Source organism: Dipodomys ordii, unplaced genomic scaffold (assembly GCF_000151885.1).
Source record: "Dipodomys ordii isolate 6190 unplaced genomic scaffold, Dord_2.0 Scaffold2, whole genome shotgun sequence".
Lineage (NCBI taxonomy): Eukaryota > Metazoa > Chordata > Mammalia > Rodentia > Heteromyidae > Dipodomys > Dipodomys ordii.
The window spans coordinates 17,837,569-17,862,137 of record NW_012267218.1 but is presented as its reverse complement, the minus strand read 5'-3'; the positions used below and the strand labels follow the sequence as shown (position 1 = coordinate 17,862,137).

Below are 24,569 nucleotides of genomic sequence, written 5' to 3'. Positions count from 1 at the left end.
AGAACACACAACACACACACACACACACACACACACTCACACACACACACACACACACACACACACACACACACCCTCACACACAAAGAGGAGAAAAATCATATGTAGAAAAAATGGAAAAGTTTTCTGGAAAAAGTCATAACAATAGTAAAGTCTTCCTTGGAGGGGTAACAATGCTCGATAGAAAATGTATTAATGACCTAACTCATATAATGGTATAACCAATCGATACAGTATCTTTACAATAAAATATATATTTAAAAAATAAAAAAACAACCTTTACAACTTTGGCAGTGGGAGTGGGGGAGATGTAATGGGAGTGGATGTGAAGGGTAAACAAAGGAGGAGGCAACAACGCTTGATAAGAAATGTACTCATTATCTTGCCTATGTAATTGTAACCCCTCTGTACAGTATTTTCATAATAAAAAAAAAGAGTGCAAAAAAAAGAGTGCATATCTAAGAGCCAAAAGATGAAAGCACCAAGTAAGTAAAAAAAATTTTTTTAATGTGGTATATTCACAAAATGGAATATTAGGCAACCTAAAAAAGGGGAGAGATCCTGACATGTGCCAAAACATGAATGAACCTTGAGGGCATTATGCTAAGAGAAGTTTAAAAAAAAAAAAGAAAAGAAACTATCTCTAATGTATTTATAAGGTACCATGTGATTTTTCTGTTGCTTTGTATGTCACTCCCCCACAGTGTAACCCCTGTTTTCACTGTATTTGATGTTGGTATAATTTGGGGAGCGGAAGGGAAAAAACAAATTGTTTAAATAGGGATACAGTTGGACCCACTGCAACAATGAAATGTACAAGATGTTATATGAAAAACAAACTTTATAATTTAGTGGTGGGGGGGAGGAATATAGTTGTAGAGGTGGGAGGGTAGGGATGGAAGGGGAAAAACAAAGGAGGAGGCAACAATGCTTGTTAAGGAATGTACTCATTACCTTGCTCATGTGATTGTAACCCCTCTGTACAGTATTTCACAATAAAAAACATTTAAAAAAAAAGAAAGAAACTATCATTCCATCATATGAAATACTTAAAAGTAGTCAAATTCTTGATGACAGAGAGTAGAACAATATAGTATCTCCTGAATTAAAAAAACAATATTTTGTAATGTATTAGAAGTATGGTATAATAAAAGAATCCAAGTCACCTACAAAAGATGACCTAGTGTAACTAAAATACATACACACACCTAGTGTGTATACATAAATTGTAATACTCCTGTAATCTACGTGGCACTTGTGTTATTTTAAATGCAGTATTGACAGAATTTGTAGAATCTTACTAATGAGGTACTCTTCCAGAAACAGCTGGATTATGTTTTTATTTTTATATTTGATAGGGATCCTCCTATAGCAAACTAAACTCTATAAATAATTGAACTGAATATATCACCCTCAACTGGTTAAAATCTAGACAACTAATGAATTTCAATTTCCCCTGATTTGAGGCCTATGCTATAGTGGTTATTTTACCAGCACAACTAAGAACTAACAGAAAATATTTACCATAACATCACAAGTATAATTTCTCCCCTCCAAAGCAAAGTCTAAAACAAACCTGAAAATTTACAATTCACAAAGGGTTAACAAATCAAATAGTGGCATACATGAAATCAACCTTTTTGTCTCTCAAGAAACATATATTCCATAAGCTTTCAAGTTACTATGAAAATGCACTAATAAACAATTACAACTTTGGGATAATACATAATAAATGTGATCCACACTGGAAAGCAACAGAGGGTAGGAAATGTAAGTAGTGGTTTATTTTCACTTCATATATTTTACAATATTTAGAAGTTTCCCAGAGCAAACCTGTATTACCTTGATGATTCTGTTCAACTTAAATCCAGAAGGGAGAAACAGCTGTAGCCTCTGAGAAGTTATCACTCACATAACAAAATTTCTCTGACAGCATGTGATCATGAATTCACATACACAGAGCAGTATGTCTAAGTTATAAAATGCAAATGTTGATTTCAGTTAGAATGACTCACAAAAATCTATATTGTGTCCTATGTGAAACACTGTATGGACATCAGACAACCATCTAAAATTCAGCAATATTTTCTCAAGTTTTATAATAGCTAATTATTTTCAGTTAGAACTGTAAACATCCTTACACAAGTCTTACTTAATGGGCTGAGGGATGAAGCTCCATAGGAAGGCAGTTGCCCCACATGTAAAAGGCACTGGAGGTGATCCCTAGCACCACAAAGATTATTTATTATTATTATTAAAACCTTAACTTATAAGACAACATTAATTTGACAATAAATTCTAAAAAGCATAAAACAAACAGTATCATACCTTGCTATAAAAAACTTGTAGATGTACAAATCAGCTAACTATGTAATTAGATGGGCCCAACTTTCTGGATTTATATGATTAAGAATGGCTACTTCCTGTGATTTGGGCACAGTGAGGTTCACAGTGAGTTGAGCACAGTGAGTGTGACATCTGGTTTTGCATTCACAGCTTTACCTGATGTGGAGCAATTCATACTGCACAACAGTGATGACAGAGAGGATATACACGGGCTCAGGCCTTCACTGAATTCAGCTGACTGACTCTACCTACTGTCTACATTGTGAATATACAGTAAAGCTCCCCAATACATATGAAATAAGTCACATATATCCAAATTCAAAAAAATAGCGTGACAAATTCAAACAATAGCATCACAGTACAACTGGATATGAGGACCTCAGCAGAATACTGAAGATAAACATACTTCTATAAACATACAAATCACATATCGACACAGCCAGGAAAAGAAGACTCTTGCGGTAGCTAAAACAATATTTGTATAATCGTATTCATTAAACATAGAACAACTGCAGTTACTTGGAAGGCTGAGATTGGTAGATCATAGTTTTGAGACCAGCCTATGCAAAAAGTTCATAAGGCCCATCTCAACCAACAGAAAAGGCTTGGGTGCAGTGGCGTGGACCCATCCTTCAGCTACATGAAAGTATAAAAAGGAAGGTAGCAGTTTAGATTAGGCTGCGCAAGAAGCAAGACCCTATTCAAAAAGTGATGAGGGCAAACAGAACCTCTGAGTTCAAGTATCAGTACCACCAAAGCAACAACAATTTTTGTTTAAATTAGCAAATAAAGTAATGGAATCTGTAATGTATAAAAGAGGGAAGTAATGCCGTGGGTCCAGTGGTGGAGCGCTAGCCTTGAGCATGAAGAGGCTCAGGGACAGCGCCCAGACCCTGAGTTCAAGTTCCACAACCGACAAAAAAAAAAAAAAGAGTCAGAGGACTTCACTTCTAAAATAATGATATAGGAAGTGGCGCCGTGGCTTAAGCGGTAGAGGGCTCAACTTGAGCAGAAGAGCACAGAGACAGCACCCAAGCCCAGAGTTCAAGCCCCACAACTGACCAAAAAAAAAAAAAAGTAATAATAATGATATAAATAATTATAGACTAGAGCCAAAAGCTTGGGTGGCTCAGTGGTAGAGCGCTTGTCTTGCATGCGTGAGGCCCTGGGTTCCATTCCTCAGCACCACATAAGCAGAAAAAAAAGCCAGAAGTGGTGCTGTGGTGGTAGACCACTAGCCTTGAGCTGAAGAGCTGAAGAGCTGAGGGACAGCACCCAGGCCCAGAATTCTGGCTCCATGACTGGCAATAAATAAATAAATGATAGACTAGAGCCAAACGCTTGTGGCTCATGTATGCAATTCCAGCTACTCAGAGACTGAGGACCACAGTTTAAAGGCAGCCTGGGCAGGTAAATAGCATGAGATTTTATCTTCACTTCACCATGAAAAAGCTAGAAGTGGAGGTGTGACTCAAGTGCTAGAGAACGAACCTTGAGCAAAAAAGCTAAGGGACAGCACCCAGGCCCCAGTACTGGCACAAAGAAAGAGAGAGACAATGAGAGAGAGACAGAGAAAGAGAATAGAACACATCCCTCTCTTGGCACACATAGCCAATTAATCACTCAATCTAAGAGGAACTCTAACCAAATTACCAAATAGAAAAAAATTATCTACTTTTACCAAAAAACTCAAGTTGAATAAAGAAAGTATTGTAAGAGAAAAAATTCTACTAACTTTCCTTTTCTTGAAATAATAAAAGATGTTGTGGGAAATGAATACCCATTGCTCCTGAAGTTACAAATCTGTACATAGTTTAGTTAAAATTTCTTTTTTTTTTTGTCAGTCCTGGGGCTTGAACTAAGGGCTTGGGTGCTGTCCCTGAGCCTCTTTGTGCTCAAGACTAGCACTCTACCACTTGAGCTACAACACCACTTCCAGATTTTTCTGCATAGTTTATAGGAGATAAGAGTCTCACAGAGACTTTTCTGCCGGGGCTGGCTTTGAATGGCAATCCTCAGATCTCAGCCTCCTGAGTAGTAGAATTACAGGCATGAGCCACCCACACAGCTAATGACAATTTCTATTGATGTTTTTCTTCTCCAGAATTATAATACCTGATGATGGGAAACAATGAACACTATATACACTTTATAGTCTAACATGATTTTATTTAAAATAGATAATGAATGATGAGAATCTGTGTTTGAGATATAAAACTTAAGAATTAGGAATTTTTCAACTAGCACCATATCCAACAAACAACCCAGCAAGAGGTCTCTGCAGCACAGAGATCACACACTTATGTGAGGTGATCAGAAAATACAGAATAGGGAATGATACAGAACCAGTACAGAAAACACAGTGCAGTCAGCTGTAGTGGCCACATCTCTACTCCCAGCATTTTGGAGGCTGAAGCAGGAGAATCATGCTTTAGAAGCCAGCCTGGGCTACATAAGGAGATGCTGTCTCAAAACATAACAAAATTTGAAAGAAATAAAAAAGTCAAATCTCTAATATACTATTGTTGCGACTTTTCAAACTCAGATTTCTATAATTTATGAACATTTTATATAAGGTACAAGAAAAGATTCTTTGGCAAAATGGTACACACCACTCAAAAGATTAAACTCTGAGTAAGTTCATTGTGATTAGGACTAGTACGGACACCTTGTTCCCCCCATCTACATGTGAAATAAAACTGTATACTCTGTAAGTCCTTACCACATCTTGTTTCTGGGATTCACTAAGTTTTTCAGTCAATTCTTCCAAAGCCCTTTTTGTTTCAGCATCCGATCTAGGCCAAGAAAGAAACAGATTTTTAAGTTGAATATTTAAGAAAATATACAAACGGTGAACTTCATAATATTTTATAACATTAACAATTACATATAATACATAGTAATCATATTTATAATAACTTATATTAATAGCTATTATGTGATGGTCTGCTGCATTGGTTCTCAAACATCTGAAGACTTTGTTACAACACAGACTGCTAGAACTCACCCCCAATGTATCTGAATCAGTAAATCTGGAATCATCACTTCTATAAACTCTTAAGTGATACTGATGCTGTGGACTTGTGGTTACACATTTATGTGAGATGATCTGAAAATTCCTCATAAGGACTGCTACAGAACCACTACAAAAAACATTCTGCAGCCAGGCCTGGTGACCATATAATCCCAGAACTTGGGAGGCTCAGAAAGGAGAATCAGAGTTGGAGGCCAACCTGAGCTACAAAAGCTAGACCTTGACTCAAAATAATAAATAAAAATAAATAAATAAAAGGTAATAATAATAAATTTATAATATACTACTACTATTTCTTTATATCTATATTTGAAAGGCACCACTACACTAAATTAGGACCTTTAACAAATGAACATGCTACATTAACACCAAATTTACAAACGGAAAAGAGAAGAAAAAAAAAAGAGGGAGGCCAAAGCTCTTGTTGCACACCATGTCTATCAAGTCATAATCACATTACATCTGAGTGTGCCATACAAACTCTATTCTCATTTCCCCATCAAATTAATTACATAGTAAACAATCGAACAGTACAAAAAAGACTTGTGAGCTCAGCAAAAAGCCTTTCCCTCACCTACTTCCATACCCTACGTCTACTTCCTAATGGCTACTTCCTACCTTCATTTCCAACTCTTATATTTTCAACTGACTTCTCATTTTGAAGTTCTTAGCTCAGTAACTACTCTCCAATACTGAATGAATGACTGTTTTAGGTTGTATTGATCACCTTGCAATTTTCATAATATATGCCATATGAAAATTCTATAACAAAGTGATGCTTTGGGCTTGCATTCTATCCTGTTCACAATTTCAGTTAGATAATTTGTCATTATCTTTTGGGCTTATTTATTTGTCCATTGATATTTTCCATCTACCCTTGATTGAACTGTCCATTCTCCTTGACTATGTGTTATTCAAGGACACTTACTTTCCTACTATAATTTAGAGTGCACACAGTTTGTGGGTCAAAACTATGTAACTACTGGAAGAAAAGTTGGGAGAAACTGTCAATGTGATTAGGTTAGAAATGTTGGCCAATTTAACCCAAAAAAAAACGAAATGTTGGCCAATTTATACTTTTTGAAGTTAATATTCTATCCTGCATAAAAGGAAATAGAAAATGACATTTCTTTCTTAATGATTGCAGTTAAAAACAATGTTCGACAACAAATGTACTCACTACCTTATGTATGTAAATGGAACCCCTCTGTACCTCACCTTGACAATAAAATTAAATTTAAAAAAATTATATGGCTGTCTTTCTGGGTTTACTTCTACTTAATTCCTGGGCTACTTTTACTACTTCTTATAATCTGTATTTTAGTTACAATCTTATTTTATTTATATGTCTTTAGATAATTTTCTCAGAGATGAGTTAAGTCAAGAAAGTGTGACTCTCTAGAGTTGTGTTTATTTTTGTCTTTCCTCATTTTTATGCTTCCATGCTCTCCTGTATTTCCCACATAATCACCAGTTGATTTTTCTCAAGCCAGATCCTCATGTAAAAAAAAAAAAAAAATCTCCCAAATATTGGGACTCCTTGGCATTCTGTTCTATCCTTGATGCTCCCTCTATAGTTTTTCTTCTCTTTATATTACAAGAATTAATTTATTCCCCTAATAATTCATAAAACCTTTATAAGACAATATTCTACTTTTACCGGCTTCTCCTGGAAAGCTCCCTGTTGAAATCCTCTCCAAGGCGAACTTGTTCACTGCTGAGGTCTCGGAGGGACTGGTGAAAGCTATGAAGCTAGCAAAGGCAAAACACAGCATTTAGGATTCCATTGAAATCTTCCAAAAGTCACTGAAAGTAAAAATCTTGATCTTCACAAAAATTCTACAATTTTGTTAGTAATGAATAAGATAAATACCTACATTCAAGCAGTAGAGCACCAGCCTTGAGTGAAAAAGCTGAGGAATAATGCCTAGCCTTGAGTTCAAGTCCCAGTACTGGCATAAAATAAAGTAAGATGACAAAAAAAAAAAAAGAGTAAAGGTAATGCAGTGCATGGATAACAGGTGCCCACTGAGCTTTGCTGTCACGATTTCATGATCTTCCAAATTTGCAACCAGAATCATCTTGACATATCCTTTTACTCATTCCTACCTTCCTCTCATGTCTATCTGATCTTCATGACCTATCAATTTTATTCATTAAGTAGCTTTTAAATCTGTATTCTTCTCTCCAATTCATTTATCCTAACCCAAGTGACCATCACCTCACACCTGCCAAACAATACCTTCCTAACTAGTTTGTCCACACTGACTCCATTTTCTACACTAGATGAATAATGATCTTTTCATAACAATTCTATTGGCTCCTTATGAGGCACTGCATTATCCCAGCCCTTCTATCCTTCTTTAGCCATATGGCCTTCTCTAAATTGCTCATAGGGGCTATATTCCTTTCTGACAAAAAGATTTGTCCTATGTAGAATGACTCAATCTAATTCCTCATCCAGTAATAAACCTGATGAAAAAGGAGAGCCTCTTTCATCACTGCCTCCAAATGTAAATACTGTCCCAATGACAGAGGCACTGAATAAAGAGAATAAAAAAGTAAATGTTGTTGTTGTTGTTCTTTGCTCTAAGTTTATTCATATAATCCATGCTAGCAATCTGCATCTATTAAAATATGAGTCAAGGAAAAGTTTCTACAAGGTTTTTCTATTACATTTTTTGTTTTATTTTTATGTTATGTTGTAGTTTCCTAAAACTAACTTTGAGAACCCAATCCTAAAATTTAAAAAAAAAAATGAAGGTTTCAAAGTCAGAAATTTCCCCTAATGCTTGGCTAATTAATTTAGCTCCCTAACACACAAAAGAAAAGAAACTTGGCTCTGAAAAGAGCTTGCAAGAAATGGGGTAAAATATAGTATAGAAATAATGATATCAGAAATCATCAGTAAACACTGAAGGATGAAATTTCTTACATCGCTCCAATAGTGATTCAATAATGAGAGAAACACTTAAGTAGTGGAAAAATCAATAGGTCAGCCACACAATGACAAACTTATTCACACTTATTCAAACTTAGCGAAATAGAAAGTAGCTGGACTTACAGGGCTTTTTAAAAAACTGAGCAGCCTACACAGGGAAAGAAACAAATATGCCCAACCAAATTGGATGTATAATTTCTGTAATATAATCTCTGTAACAAATTCAAAATAAATGTATGAAGCCAAGCACCAGTGTTTCACATCTGTAAGGTAGCTACTCAAAAAACTGAGAGCTGAAGGATGATGGGTTCAAAGCCAGCCCAGATAGAAAAGACTCTCTCTTCAAAATAACCAGCCAAAAACCATGGCTGAAGGCACAGTTCAAGTGGTAGAGCACCAGTCAAACAAGTAAGCAAAGGAAGTATAAGGCCCTAAGTTCAAAAACAAGAAGCACAGAACAAAAATGAATGAATAAATAAACAGCTGGGAGCCAGTGGCTCACACCTGTAATCCTAGCTACTCAAGAGGCTACAATCTTAGGATCCTAGCCTAAAGCCAGCTTAGGCAAAGAAATTTTAGAAACTCTTATCACCAATTCACCAGATAAAACGCCAGAAGTAGGGGTATAAAGTGGCAAATGAAACAAGAATAAAAAAGATCAATACAAAGTTATGCAAAGTTCATAATGATCAAATAACCAAATGATTAGTTAAATATAATCAGATAGCTCAAGTATTATTCATTCACATGGAAATGTAGGAAAATACCACATACAAATTACACAATACCTGGGTCATGTCATCAGTTTGGCGAACAAACCGGACACCAGTTCTGGACTTACTTCGTTTGGTCCCCAGTGGATCATATTCCTTAAGAGGTGAGGTAGGTGGAAAATGGTGGCTCTCTGCAATTGAAAGAAAAGGAAGGGGATTGAAACAATACACAAGAAGGAATAATCTAAAAACATACTTCATCCATGCATACCAGTAGTGAGTACCACACAAGCCTTTAACTTAGGCTATTTCCAAAGCAATTTGTTATACTGATAAAGTTCCACAAGATTAGCTCTAATTCAGTCCTTAGAGCAGACAAAATGAACAACAGAACTAAATGGGGAAAAGAACATGTCAAAGCTCTTTTTTATACTTCCAAAGTAGTGTATTTTCTTTTACATAAACAAAACTTGCTCAACTTTAAAAAAAATTATGATTTCATAAAATACAGTTTTATACCAATGAAACAAAATTTGGCAAATAACAAAATAATCCAAAATCTGAACACTGTGAAAATCAGTAAGAATCAATTAACTGGAGAACAAATAAATGGTTGTGTCCAATTTTTAATTCAAACATGAATCTTAGTGTAAGTAAGATTAATTATAGGAAAGCTAAGTGTTTCCTGTTATGCTAGCCACTGACATCTAGCTTACAAGACTAAAATCCTCTTGTTCTCAACAAATGTCATAAGATAGTTCATAATCAGATACTTGAAAAACTATTATGGTAGGACAAAATTACTAATCCAGAGAGCATACCATACAGTAATTATTATTTGTATATTTGGGGTTTTTTCTTAGTATCTTTAAGTAATTATGGAAAGCATTTCAATTCAATATGCCCATTTATGAGTACAATGTATCATGTGTGTTAGATTGTTTGGGAACAGACAAAGATATTCAGGCTTTGTTAGGTAAAATTAAAAGTACCATAAAGGTCTGAAAAAAAATTGTAGAATTATAAAGATTCGTTAGTAAGTTTCAAAATACACACTAACCATCCTTGAAAACTACATGCTCTAACACCTACTATGGATGACATTATGTATGTATTGCCATTTCTGTAAAGGTTAAATGTCTACAATATGAGTATTTTTAAAACAAGAAAGGGTTTTCAGAAGATTTGAATGGTTTACCTGTCACAGTGCCACCATCGAGGTCACTTGTACTCACACTTGTAACAGAAATACTTCTCCCCCCTGAGTTTCTCTGTAAGCGTTGACTCCGCAGTTGGTTTATTGATTTCTCCAAGGATTCTCTTAACTAAAGAATATAGTGAAGCCGAGGTTATCCTTTTTTTAACAACTTCCAAACACAAGTGGACTATAGATTTTTAAAAATTATTTCTGAGGGGCTGGGAAGGTGGCTCAGTGGTAGAGCGCTTGCCTTGCATGCCTGAGGCCCTGGGTTCGATTCCTCAGCACCACATAAGCATTAAGAAAAAAGCCGGAAGTGGCGCTGTGGCTCAAGTGGCAGAGCACTAGCCTTGAGCTGAAGAGCTGAGGGACAGTGCCCAGGCCCAGAGTTCAGGCCCCACGACCAGACCAAAAATAAAAATAAATAAATAATTATTTCTGAAATATCTAGCTTCCATTAGAAAGTTAATATCAGAGGAGTTTTTGAACTAAGATAGGAAACATAAAACTATTAAAATACATTAACAAACAAGGTTAGCCTTGTTTTAAATGGCACCTCTCACCACCTATCCCATCCTTCCATTTCCAGAATGTAGAAAATGCCTATCCCATCCTTCCACTTCCAGAATGTAGAAAATGTCTAGCTGATGAACCCATCCATTTGGAGAAACACAACAAGGTTGACACATTAAAAAAAGATTCAAAAAATATCACAAAACAAGAGAAATTAAGTATTACTCGAAATTCTAAAATTGTGTTGGAAACGTAATTACTTGAGAAACAAGATTTTTTAAAATTTAGAAAAATCTGTGGCTTACTTTGGAAGCTCTAAAATTATAATCCATTGAGTCTAATGTATAAAACCAAAAACTGAAACATAAACGATAGATGAAAGACAAACTTTAAATTGTTCCTACAAGACTCATGGAAAAAAAATAGATCCCTCAAAATCTCAAAGAATTAAACTTTATACCAGAATTAGTAACAACACAAAAGATACTGTGCATTGAATAATTATAAAGACAGAAAAAAACTCTTGATAAATCCTTAAATACAAGGTTGAGTCAGCCCCCTCAACCACAAATAGAACATTATAAATATTAACTGCAATGGATTAAAATGCTTCAAAAATGCATATAAATTAAATAATATTCAGAGGGGAAAGTCCCATGAGAGGATGGTAAGGAATTAACTTACTATTTTGGAGACTAGTAAATAAATAAAATGTTTTTTGGAAACTATAGAAATGTCACTTTTCATTTTAAAAAGAAATACATTTTTAATACTCTCAGAGCCTTGTAGTATCTCTTAGAAAAAAATATTAATTGGAAACAAAATGCAGGTGAACATTAGTGTGTTAGGGGAAAAAAGGAGCATAAAACTGAAAGAACTGATCTCATCATAAACTGATTCTGAAAGGAAATGATGTAGGCAAGAATGACTATTCCAGATAGGAGAGGTGATCAAGGGTAAGCATGATCAAAGGAAGCCTAGCAATGCTCTCCTCAGCTACACTATTGTTCTCTTCTGCTTCGGTCCATGTCTTTCCATCAAATAATTCTATCTTTACCCTATGTCTCATTTTGACAATGAAATAAGACAATGTGTGTAAAAATAATTAGAACAATGCCAAAGGCAGATCAGGTTATGCAATGAATGGTAGTTTTATCATGATTAAAGGCAATGAATATAAAAGCAAAAGGATAAATGGAATGAGGAAATCAGATGCCTCAAACTGGAAAAGCTATGTATAAGCATCTGCTACTTCAAAAATAATGGACCTCACTAAATTCCTCTGGTGCATTATCTACAGATAACTGAGTAGGGCAGTGCCAGGATTGCCTAGCACCTACTTCATGTGGGGACATGTCCTCCTACCATTCCTCCACAGTATAGTTCAAATCCCACTTCCAGCTGTAACATTGTTCACTTCTTGGTGCACTTTCATCTTTGTTGGCCAAAACTCTGTTTTGATTATTTCTTTTTATAAAATAACACTTGAGTGGGTTTATCACTGGGAGATAAAGAGGGAATGCTTTGTTGCTGCAAAGAAGTCATTTGTTTTTCACATAGTAATTTGTGGACTGAAGAGGGATTGCCAATATTCATGTGTGGTTACATTTAGTTAATATACTTTGGCAGGTGAAATTTGAATTTCAGAGGGGTGCCAAGATAGTGACAGGACAGTAGGGAAACACTACAGCTCTCTCCAACCAAATAAGAGTTTAAGTTCCAACGCCTAATTTCCCCAAGAGACCAACAACAGCAAAAAGCCAAACACCCAGAGGAAAACAGGAGGTGAACAAAGAAAGAAAGAAAGAAAGAAAGAAAGAAAGAAAGAAAGAAAGAAAGAAAGAAAGAAAGAAAGAAAGAAAGGAAGGAAGGAAGGAAGGAAGGAAGGAAGGAAGGAAGGAAGGAATTTCAGAATGAAAAAGCGCAAAGACCCTTGCGGCTGGGCAGCTCCGCGTCGAACCAAGACTGGCCCGGCCAGGCCCAGGGCTGGCTGCTGGAGACCCCAGAGTCACAGGGGGTTGTCTGCAGAATGCCAGCACAGAAGACGCCCAAGGTGCGGTGCCAGACCCAGTGATCGCAAACAGAGAAACCTCGGAGCTCGGAACCTGCACAAAGACCCTTCACCCACCCCTCACCAGAGCGGCCCCTCCTCATCCCACTAAGACCACTTGGACTCACCACCCAGGGGAACCCCAGAACTACAGGAGTCCAGATGCAGAACACCAGAGCAAAAGACTCCCAAGGTGCTGGTGCTGAGCTGGAGAACACAGAGACAGAAACCTCAGAGCTCAGAACCTGCACGAAGACCTCTTCCCCACCCCTCCACCGGCAGCCAGCACAAAAAACACCCACGGCACTGACCCAGACAGCATCAACAGAGGCAGAGACAGACACCACCCAGACCAGCCCACAAGCATCTCAACCAAACAGTGTGCAGTGGCAAACAGTGACCTACGTTGCACAAAAGCTGCAATCTGCCACAGCATCGCTAGGTAGCTCCCAATTAGCTCCAGGGTAAGTACCCCACAGGGGACGGTGTACCCTGCCAAGGGAGACCAGTACTGGCAGTAACCCACAGAGCTTGATCCCCACCCCTCACCACCTGGACTACAGGTCCCACTAAAACTGGGACCTGTGCAAGCACCCCACCAGCCCATGGAGCACATCCAGCCGACCAGGCTTGATCAACAGCAGGCCTGGGAGGGAGCTTGCTTAAACGCCCAAGCTGGGAACAGCACCTGCGGGCCACAGCAGCCAGCAGCGGAAGAAACCCGAACTGCGTACCACAGGCTGCGTACCCCGGATGGAATACCCAGAATCACAGGTCTACCCTGAATGCCCCAGGTGGGGGACCAGGAGCCAGGGCCAGGCCTGGAGATCGGGTGCCTGAGCTACACAACCCACCCATATCAATTGAAGTCAGAAGCTGAGCGCATACCTCAGCAGAGGGGGAAAGCAGAGAACTGCAAGCCCTGAGAATCAGCCCCTGATGGCAAAAGACCTGTGTGTCCAGGGCAAGAGAACCAGAAGCCCAAATCCTACTAGAGCCTGACCTGTATATCCCAGACTGGAGATTGGACAGCTCATGCGAAAATCACAGAGAAAAATTACAAGATTTATCAATACCCAGGATAGCAAGCTACCCCTAAAAGCCAGCAGCCACCCAGGGGAGAGCCCCTGTGGAAACAAAACAGGAATGGAAGACAAACACTACATCCAAGAGATGCTGGAGGCAATGATTCAAGAATTAAAGTGAGAAATAGATCATAAATTTAAATAATACAGAAACTAAATATCAAAACAGATGCAGGGATGCATGCACATCTCGTTAAGAGATGAGATTGATACTCTGAGAACATAGAAGCCATAAATGGCTCAATTTCCTCCATGCAAACCACAATGGAAGCCATAGTTAACAGAGTGAATGAAAAGGAAATTAAAATAACAGATACAGAAGACAAAATGCAGCAACTGGGAAAAAAAAGTCATAGATATGGAAAAACCACTTACATTATGCCAAAGGGAAATCCAAGAACGAGCAGACAGTGGCAAGAAATTTAACCTTTGTATACTTGGAGTGGACAAAGGTGAGGAATACCAGAACAGGGGAATGCAGCACTTATTTAGTAAGATTATGAATGAAAATTTCCCCATCTTAAAAAAGAACATCTTACCGACATAACAGAAGCATATAGAACACCTAACAATAAGGATCCCAGGAGAAATACTTCGAGGCACATTATTGTAAAAATGATAGATCTGAATAATAAAGAAACAATCTTGCATGCAGCAAAAACAAAGAAGGAGCTATACTATAATGAGAAAAAAATCAGAATCACTGCAGATCTCTCCACACAGACACTGAATGCAAGGAAAGCCTGTGAAAGTATGATCCAAGCCCTGAGAACCAGTAACTGCCAGTCCAGACTTAAATACTGAGCAAGGCTAGCATTCACATTTGATGGAGAAACTAACATTTTTAACAATGAAGAAAAACTAAATGAATTCATAAATAGTGAGCCAGTACTACAAAGAATATTAAGAGGGGACCCAACCTGAAGAAAACAATCAAGAACAGGGATCCACATCAGACAGATATCACGAAAGTCCAACTTAGTAAGCACAGGAGAAAAAGAAAGAAAAACTTAGGAATTCAGGAAATTAATAGAAAACAGAATGCATCTCTCTATAATAACCATAAATATTAACAGGCTCAATTCACCAATCAAAAGAAAAAGAACTGCAGATTGGATCAGAAAACAAGACCCATCCATCTGTGCCTTCAAGAGACCCACCTCACAGACAAACATAAAAACAAACCCCAAGTGAAGGGATGGAGAAGGATCTACCATGCAACTGCTCCCAGCAGAAAAGTAGGAGTTGCCATCCTGATATCTGACAAAATAAACTTTTCATTAAAACAATACAAAAAGACAAAGAAAGATACTTCATATTAATACAGGGAACAATCCAAGATATTACCCTTATCAACTTATACTCACCAAACATTGGTGCACCCAAATATGTTAAGCAAATACTCTCAAACTTACAGAATAAAATAGATCCAAATTCAATAATACTAGGAGACTTTAATACCTCACTCTCACCAAAGGACAGGTCTACCAACCAGAGGATTGGCAAAAAAGCCACCAAATTAAGTGAGGCCATATTTCAAGCGGAACTAATTGACATCTACCAAGTTTTCCACCCTAAAACTACATAGTACACGTTGTTCTCAGCAGCTCATGGAACTTTCTCCAAAATAGACCATATCATAGTTCATACAAGGAATTTAAGCAAATACAAATCCTATCTGACCACAGTGGAATCAAGCTAGTTCTCAGTAACAAAGCATACTGTAAAAATTATTCAAATACATGAAAATTGAACAGCACACTTCTGAGCAACACTTGGATAACAGAAGAAATTAAAAAGTTCCTACAATTCAATGAAAATGAATATATATCACAAAGAAACCTGTGGGACACGGCAAAAGCAGTCCTGAGGGGCAAATTTATCACTCTCAGTGCACACATCAAGAAAATAGAGACAGACCAAGTAAATAATCTCATGTTGCAACTAAAACTGCTAGAAAAGCGTGAAAAAGTTGAACCTAAAGTTACAAGATGGAGTGAGATAACCAAAGTAAGAGCTGACATTAATGAGATAGAGACCAAGAAAACTATAAATAAAATTAATAAAACAAAAGACTGGTTTTTGAAAAAATAAAAATTTTGATGGACCTTTGACAAGATTAACTAAAAAAAAGAAGAGAGGAAACCCAAATCAATAAGATCAGGGATGCCACAGGAAAAATTACAAATACCCAAGACCTGGAAACAATTATAAAGAATTATTTACAGAAACTATACTCACTAAGGAAAGAAAACCTAGCAGAAATGGATGCATTTTTAGAGAAATACAAATTTCCCAAACTGAACCAAGAATAAATAAATCACTTAAATAAGCCAATATCTTACAATGAGATAGAGGAAGAAATCAGAAGTCTTCCAGCAAAGTAAAGCCCAGGACCAGATAGATTCACTATGGAATTCTATAAGACCCTTTAAAGAGGAACTAATACCCATACTCCTCAGACTCTCCCAAGGGAGCTATCCCAAGCTCATTCTATGAAGCCAATACCAAACCAGGCAAAGACCCAACAAAAAAAAAGAGAACTACAGACCAATCTCCTTGATGAACACAGATGCAAATATCCTTAACAAAATTCTAGCCAACAGAATCCAGAAACATCAAAAAAAAAAAAATCACACACTGCAACCAAGTAGGCTTCATCCCAGAGATGCATATGTAAGTCGTCAATAAATGTAATCCATCACATCAACAGATCCAAGGTCAAGAACCACATGATTTTCTCCATTGATGCAGAAAAGGCTTTTGATTCATTCATGTTAAAAGCTCTGGAGAAAATAGGAATAGAAGGAACATTCCTTAAAACGATAAAAGCCATATATGACAGACCAATAGCCATATTATACTTAATGGGGAAAAACTACAACCAATTCTCCTAAAATCAGGAACAAGGTAAGGATGCCCACTCTTACCACTCCTCTTCAATATAGTTCCGGAATCCTTAGCCTGAGCAATAAGGCAAGAAAAAGACATTAAATGGATCTGCATAGGGAAGGAAGAAGTTAAACTCTCCCTTTTTGCAGATGACATAATACTATATCTCCACCCCCAAACTCTTAGAACTTATAAACCACTTTGGCAAAATAGCAGGATACCAAATTAACCCACAAAAATCAGTTGCCTTTCTGTACACCAACAATGTACAAGCAGAAAGGGAAATCAAGGAACAACCCCATTCACAATAACCTCAAAAAAATAATTTAGAAATTAACCAAAGATGTAAAAAAACTATTTAATGAAAAGTATAAAAACTTAAAGAAAGAAATTATAGAGGACACCAGGAAATGTAAAGACCTTCCATGTTCTTGGATAGGCAAACTTAATATAGTGAAAATGGCCATATTGGCAAAATTGATACAAATTCAATGCAATTCCCATTAAAATCCCAATGACATTCATTACTGAAATACAGAAAACAGTCCAAAAATTCATATGGAACAACAAAAGACCTAGAATAGCCAAAACAATTCCAGGCAAAAAGACAACATGGGAGGGATCTCGATGACAACTTCAAACTCTACTATAGAGCCATAATAACAAAGACAGCATGGTACTGGCACCAAAACAGACCCAAAGACCAATGAAATAGATTAGAAGATCCAGAAATAAAACCACAGGCTTACAGTCAGCTGCTATTTGACAAAGATGCCAAAGACAGTGGAAGAAGCACAGCCTCTTCAACTACTGGTGCTAGAAAAACTAGGCAGCCACATGAAGATAACTAAAAGTGGACCCCAGCCTGTCACCAGGCACTAACATCAACTCAAAATGGATTAAAGAGCTTACCATCAAAACTGAAACTCTGAAACTACTGCAGGACAGAGTAGGAAAGACACTTGAACTTATAGGCACAGACAGGAACTTCCTGAACAGAGTTCCAGGGTCACAAATTGGAGAGACTGGACAAATGGGACTACCTTAAAATAAAGTTTCTGCATAGCTGAAGACATAGCAACCAATGTAGAAAGACAGCCAACCAATTGGGAAAAGATATTTACCAGCAATATCCAGTATATACAGGAAACTCAAGAAACTAATCCCTCCCAAACCTAACAAAGCAATTACTAAATGGGCAAGGGAACTAAAGAAAGACTTCTCAGAAGAAGAGATAAAAAATGGCAAAGAAACACATGACGTTGTAAAGGAAATGCAAATAAAAACAACCCCAGTCAAGATGGCCTGCATCCTACATTCAACTGACGACAAATGCTGGAGGGGATGCGGAGAAAGAGGAACCCTATTGCACTGCTGGTAGGAAAGTACACTTATACAACCACTTTGGAAAGCAGTCTGGACGGTCTTCAGAAAGCTAAATATACAACTCCCTTACGACCCAGCCATACCACTCCTAGGCATTTATCCTGAACAATAGGAACCAGGATATAAGGACACATGCACTTCCATGTTCATTGCAGCACTGTTCACAATAGCCAGGATATGGAAACAACCCAGATGCCCCACGACAGATGAATGGATCCTAAAATTGTGGTACCTATCTACAATGGAATATTATATAGCCATTAGAACAAAATAATGGCATTCACAGGGAAATGGATGGAACAAGAAAAAAATCATGTTGAATGAGGTAAGCCAAGAGCAAAGAGACAAACGGCACATGGTCTCCCTGATAAGTGGATGTTAAATGCAAAACATAAGGTGATACAACAAAGTAAACAAGCCTAGAGAAACAAAGGACCTCCACTCATCTGGTCAAATCATTACTAAATGATCCCATGTTACTGACTACATATATAGTATATATGTGCACATCTGAGGGAACCTAGGAGGAGGACAGAGAAACAGAGGGAAACGGGAAAACATACAACAGAGAGACCCGTCAGCTGCACTGGTCATTGATCAAAACAAACTAAGCAACTCAATGGCAACGATGGGAGGGAGGGAATGAGTAGGAAAAAGGGAACAGCTGACACTAAGCAAAAGGAAAGGAATGTACATATCACCCAATGTGGAAGAAATAACTCTATTGTCAACACTCATAGAACTCCTAAATTTTAGAGAACACAATAAAGACAATTTGTCCCATGAAGGTTAGAATGTGTTTGTGACTTTAACGAAGTATCACTACCTCACAATACTGTGAAATTTGTGAAATTTATGTAATCACAATTAAAAAAATTGCTACTAAAAATAAGAAATTTGAATTTCATTGTTGGAGACCTGTTATTAACTATAGTAATGATATTTATGCCCACTGACACCATTCAAACAGGAAAGCCTGTGTATGCTCTTCAGATCCCTCAGTAGCTGTTCCAAGTGTTCAGTAAAGTTTTTAAAAAGAGCCTCACTGAACGGAAGAGTGTGCTAACTCTATCTCACCCAGAACTTGAACTCAGTTCTGTTTTAGTTATTCCCCAAACTTTACTGAGGTATAACTGACAAATACCTAGTTTGCTTTTCCAAAGTAAAATAAGTATAAATATATATTTTCCAAAGCTCCAGCCCAACAAGGATTCAGTAAAAAAAAAAAAAAAAAGTTTAACATGCTGCAATTTAAAGCAGGCTTCAATTTTGTAAACCATTTAGAGATTCTATTTAGTTTCTTCAAACATGTTTTACCCCAAACTGTCCTTTAACTTCATACCAAGAAAATATATTCCCTAAAATAACATACATTATAGAAAGAGACATGAAAATATGGTCATGTCTAGATAACTTCATTCCCTCAGATGGAGAACTGAGCATAAATATTTGGTCTAACTGTTCTGATTTGTTTTCATCTGACATTGAAGAACCAAGTTAGCAATAATTTATGATGTACACAGAATTCATGATAATGGAGGTATAAACTACCTCCATTGTATTGTGAATGTAGATCTATAAAGTTAGTATAAAAAAGCTAAGTCCTCACACTTTCAAATGTCAGGGTTCAAAATCCCAGAAAAAACTGGAGGTGGGAGAGAGGTCATCAAAACAATTTTGTCTAGGATGGGGGGTGGGGGGCGGTGTAGAGGGAAGGAGAGATGGGAAGGCATAGGAAGGGGAAACAAAGGAGGAGGCAACAATGCTTGATAAGAAATGTACTCATTATCTTGCCCATGTAATTGTAACCCCTCTGTATGGTACTTTCACAATAAAAACATTTTAAAAAGTTTAAAAAAGTTTAAAAAAAAGAATTTTGTCTAGGACAATAATGCCACTCCTAACTATTTTGATTATTAAATGCCTTGTGCTTGGCTTTCCCTCTCTGCCTGTTTCTACCAGCCAAGATTGATTTGGCAACAGATTGCAAAGTAGATTAGTTTTACCTTAATTTCATGAAGACAACTTTGTTAATGATAGTTATCATTTCCTGTTAAAATGAAAAGGACAAGAAGGAAAATGCTAATAAAATCAAACAATAGTATAAGTGTATGGTTTGCATACCTTTCTTGTCTCATTGGGTGGTGAAGCATATTCTTAAATGGTTGCCATTTTAGTTTGTATTTATCCAAAGATTGCTTGCTCCAATTAGTACAACCTCTCTCTGTACACTGGTCTATAGAAAGATAAGCCTATAGTAATATTCCTGAAATTGAGAAAATCCTTTTCAAAGGATACACTATTTATTTTACTTTTGGGGGTTTTGTTGTTGTTGTTGTTGTTGTTGTTGTTTTGTCAGTCGTGGGGCTTGAACTCTGGGCCTGAGCGCTGTCCCTCAGCTCTTCAGCTCAAGCCTAGCACTCTACCACTTGCCCTACAGTGCCACTTCCCATTTTCTGGTGGTTTATTGGAGATAAGAGTTTCACGGACTTTCCTGCCCGGGCTGGCTTTGAACTGGGATCCTCGGGTCTCAGCCTCCTGAGTAGCTAGGATTACAGGTGTGAGCCATGGACGTCCAGCTTTACTTTTGTTTTAATAGGAAATCCTTTATTTTAAAGCTCTGTGTATCACAAACATTCTAAATATAATTTTAAGAGAATTTTCAACTTCATGTTTTAAATGTTAATAAATGAACATTCATAGCAAGTAGAAGCCTTGTGTTTCATGAATAACATATTATACATAACAACATATTAAGTATAACAGTATACTCACAAACACAAAGGGGGAATCACTATGAGCTATGCTCATTTAGAATAGTTTGAAGTCAAAATAATCACATACACTTTTTACTTATAAATGTTGCAACATGTTGATGGAAATCAGCAGATAAAGAAATTACAAATAACTGTTTAGCATATATAATGAAGCATATCAAAATGAATTCCAAGGATTGGAAATAAGAGGTTCTTATTATGTTCTGTATGCAGTTATTTCTAATTTTTTCTTTCTGTTTTAGTTTTCTGTACTCTTTGTCTTGAATATAAGCTTATCTGATCTGTGGAAGGGAATGGGAATCACAGAAACATCTGGACAAAGGATGAACTAAGGCAACAATGATACTCACTAGACACTATATTGGAAATGAACTTTACAACTTGGGAGGGAAGGGAGTAGGGAGTGGTAAGCAGGAGAAAATGAGTGACGGGGTAACAATGCTTAAAAAGAAATGTACTCATTACCTTCTTATGTAACTGTAACCCCCCTGTTCATCACCTTTACAATAAGTTTAAAAAATAAAAATATTTAAAAAATAATAATAACTGCTTAGCAAGGGTCAAAAACCATATGAGCACTTAGATGTTTGCTAATTAAAATCACACATGTAGGATAACATTCCTTTTCCAAATGACAAAAATGGAAAGTAAATTAATTTGCTCAAATTCACTGAGATAGTTTCTCAAGACTAAATCAAGTTTCAGCTGCAATTCTGATTCCAAAAATTACATTTTTCTCAGTAGCCTCACAGCAAAAGTTCTATAAAAATTACTTTCCTGTCCAGTAATTTCATGTGAAACAGAAATAAAATTTTCAACAGAAGAATTTAAGTACTTAATTCTAAAATCTAAAACATGGTAACAAAATGATCTTAACAAAATTTGTTCAGTTAAAATTTTCTACTTGTATATTCTTACTACACAATATTTAGTTTAAAGCAAGATCACGCCAGGCGCCGGTGGCTCACGCCTGTAATCCTAGATAATCAGGAGGCTGAGATCTGAGGTCAAGGTTCAAAGCCAGCCCGGGAAGGAAAGTCCATGAGACTCTTATCTCCAATAAACCACTAGAAAACCGGAAGTGGCACTGTGGCTCAAGTGGTAGAGCGCTCACCTTGAGCTGAAGAGCTGAGGGACAGCGCCCAGGCCCAGAGTTCAAGCCCCACCACCGACAAAAAAGAAAGAAAAAAAAGAAAATTAATGATTTATCAGAGAAGCAGATACCACCAACTTGGAGATACTCTAAGTGGCTAGTATCTGGCTTTAAACAATCAACAACAACCTACCATTGAATATACTTAGCAACAGAAATCCATTTAAGACAAAGAAAACCCTGGACTTTATTACTTAACATTCAACATTTTTACAATGTTCACATACCAGATGGCAAGATCCACTGACTCTCAAAGAGAAATTTTAATCAGAGTACTTAATTAGGAAAAAAAAAAAGAGCTATTAGTACAAGTCTCTAAACTCTAATTTGATAACCAGTCTTTACCTTAGAAATGAACTTAATGAGTCAAGAGAGCTGTATTTTTCTTTTGAACCCAATATTAACTCCTTTATATAAACTTCCACAGACAGAAATCACTCCTTATGTTGAACATTTTATGCTGTATATTCTGTCTTAGGGCATTCTATTTTTATAGCATTAACAGAGTATACCCCTTTCTCACATAAATAGAGATACACAGCTCTCTAGAAGTATTATAAACACTAAGCTAATCAACTGCACAGTTTTCTGAATATTCTAACACTGAAAAGCACAATTTGCTCCAAAATCTTCATAGATTTTTAAATAAATTTTTAAAAATTATTTTTTAATATGTATTTTTAAAATATATTATTTTTAAAAAGAAACCTTCACAGGTTTCTTTACCTATCCTCTTTAGTCCAAATGTTCTCACACCTCCCAAGGAAGTCACAGCATGACAAATAATACCAGATGATACTTACTGAAGGTCATTGAAGTTCAAGACCAAAGACCTTAACTGAGACTATCCAACTACCTACGGTTCAGTGACTGGAAGCCATACAAGACAGGTTAGTGAAAAATCAATGGTTGTTAGTAAGGATGATAAGAAAAATCAATGCCAGCATCGGCAGCTCACATTGTTCAAGTGGTGACTAGATCTACTGCCAAGAACAACACCTCAATGCCAACCTTCACTCAGCACCAGACATCTTCCTAACTCTGTTTCTATATTTGCTCCATCTAACTCCTAGTCTAGGTATCATACAGTTCTAGTCCCAATGCCAAGAATGACTACAGTCTTCTGTTGTGGAATACATTAAAGATGACGTCCAAGGTGTAGTTTCTCAATTGTAACCATTTACTATAAATACTCATCAAAGTCCACGAATCTTGCTGTTAAGATCCTGAAAATTTACCCCAAGTCAGGAGCAGGGCCTCAGTCCCTTAGCTCTGCCACTTTAATAGATCATGGGCCCGAGTTTTCTTACCTTGAAAATAATATTAATAATACCTCTTATGTCAAATTAAATGAATTGACATGGAAAAAGTGTCTGGTTATATCAAAGTCATAGAGAAATTAGAAACAAATCTTATGTACTGCACCTCCATGAAAAACTAGACCTCATCATAATTTTTTAACATAGGCTGACTCCTCACAAGTCTTCATGTATCATTAACAAAGAGTTAAAGTTAGACTAGGATGAAAAAATCAAAATCAGTATACAGTACAGACATTTGTAAAGTCATTTTTATCCTGGCACTATTCACAATAGCCAAAGTATGACATCAGTCTCCTTCAGTGAATGCATAAGAAAATGTGGCATATATACATAGCAGAATACTAATCAGCCATAAAGAGAAAAATGAAATCATGCTACTTAAAGGAAAATGGATGGAACTGGAGATTATCATGTTAACTAAACTGGAGTCAAAAAGACAAATACCACCATATGTTCTTTTTCATTTGCAGGATTCAGACCAAAGAAGAGCACACACACACATGCACACAGTCACTTCCAAAATGACAAGGATGAAATTTATCACTACACTGAATTGAGTTTAAAATAAAGCAATGAATAACAGTTACTCATTTGCTGGAAAGAAAAGGCACTGGCAGCTGGTGGCTCACGCCTGTAATCCTAGCTACCCGGGGGGTTGGTTTTTAGAATCGCGGTTCAAAGCCAGCCCGGGCAGGAGAGACCTTGAGACTCCTATCTCCAATAAACCACCAGAAAACCGGAAGTGGCACTGTAGCTCAAGTGGTAGAGCGCTCGCCTTGAGCTGAAGAGCTGAGGGACAGCGCCCAGGCCCAGAGTTCAAGCCCCACAGCCAACCCAAAAAAAAAAGAAAGAAAGAAAAAGAAAAGGCACTGGCAATTAACTGTTTTACCAGAACAAGAATTTGAGGAAATTACAGAGGAAAAACTAGACTACATGAAGGAACAGCCTGAAGCAAAACTGAAGACTCCTTATCTCCGGTGTGTTCTTTTTTACAACTAGCTAGCTTTGTAGTCAATGAACTAACAGGTCAGAAATAAAAACCTGTTCACTTTACTTCCCATGAATAAAACTACTTTCCCCAGAGAAATGAGCATTATTCCACTCTAAGCCTACTATAAACTACGATACAGACACAGACACACACACACACACACACACA

At 36.9% G+C, this 24,569-nt stretch overlaps 1 protein-coding gene across 1 annotated transcript in view; it reads right to left on the bottom strand.

Moving 5' to 3' along the window:
• Cep128 (centrosomal protein 128kDa) overlaps window positions 1-24,569 on the bottom strand; it is a 294,901-nt gene that overhangs the window by 243,308 nt on the left and 27,024 nt on the right. The window contains exons 5-8 of the mRNA XM_013013420.1: window positions 10,233-10,359; window positions 9,110-9,225; window positions 7,041-7,132; window positions 5,069-5,141 (exon numbers count right to left, since the gene is read on the bottom strand). Coding sequence (XP_012868874.1) covers window positions 5,069-5,141; window positions 7,041-7,132; window positions 9,110-9,225; window positions 10,233-10,359 — 408 coding nt within the window. The remainder of the gene's footprint in view (window positions 1-5,068; window positions 5,142-7,040; window positions 7,133-9,109; window positions 9,226-10,232; window positions 10,360-24,569) is intronic.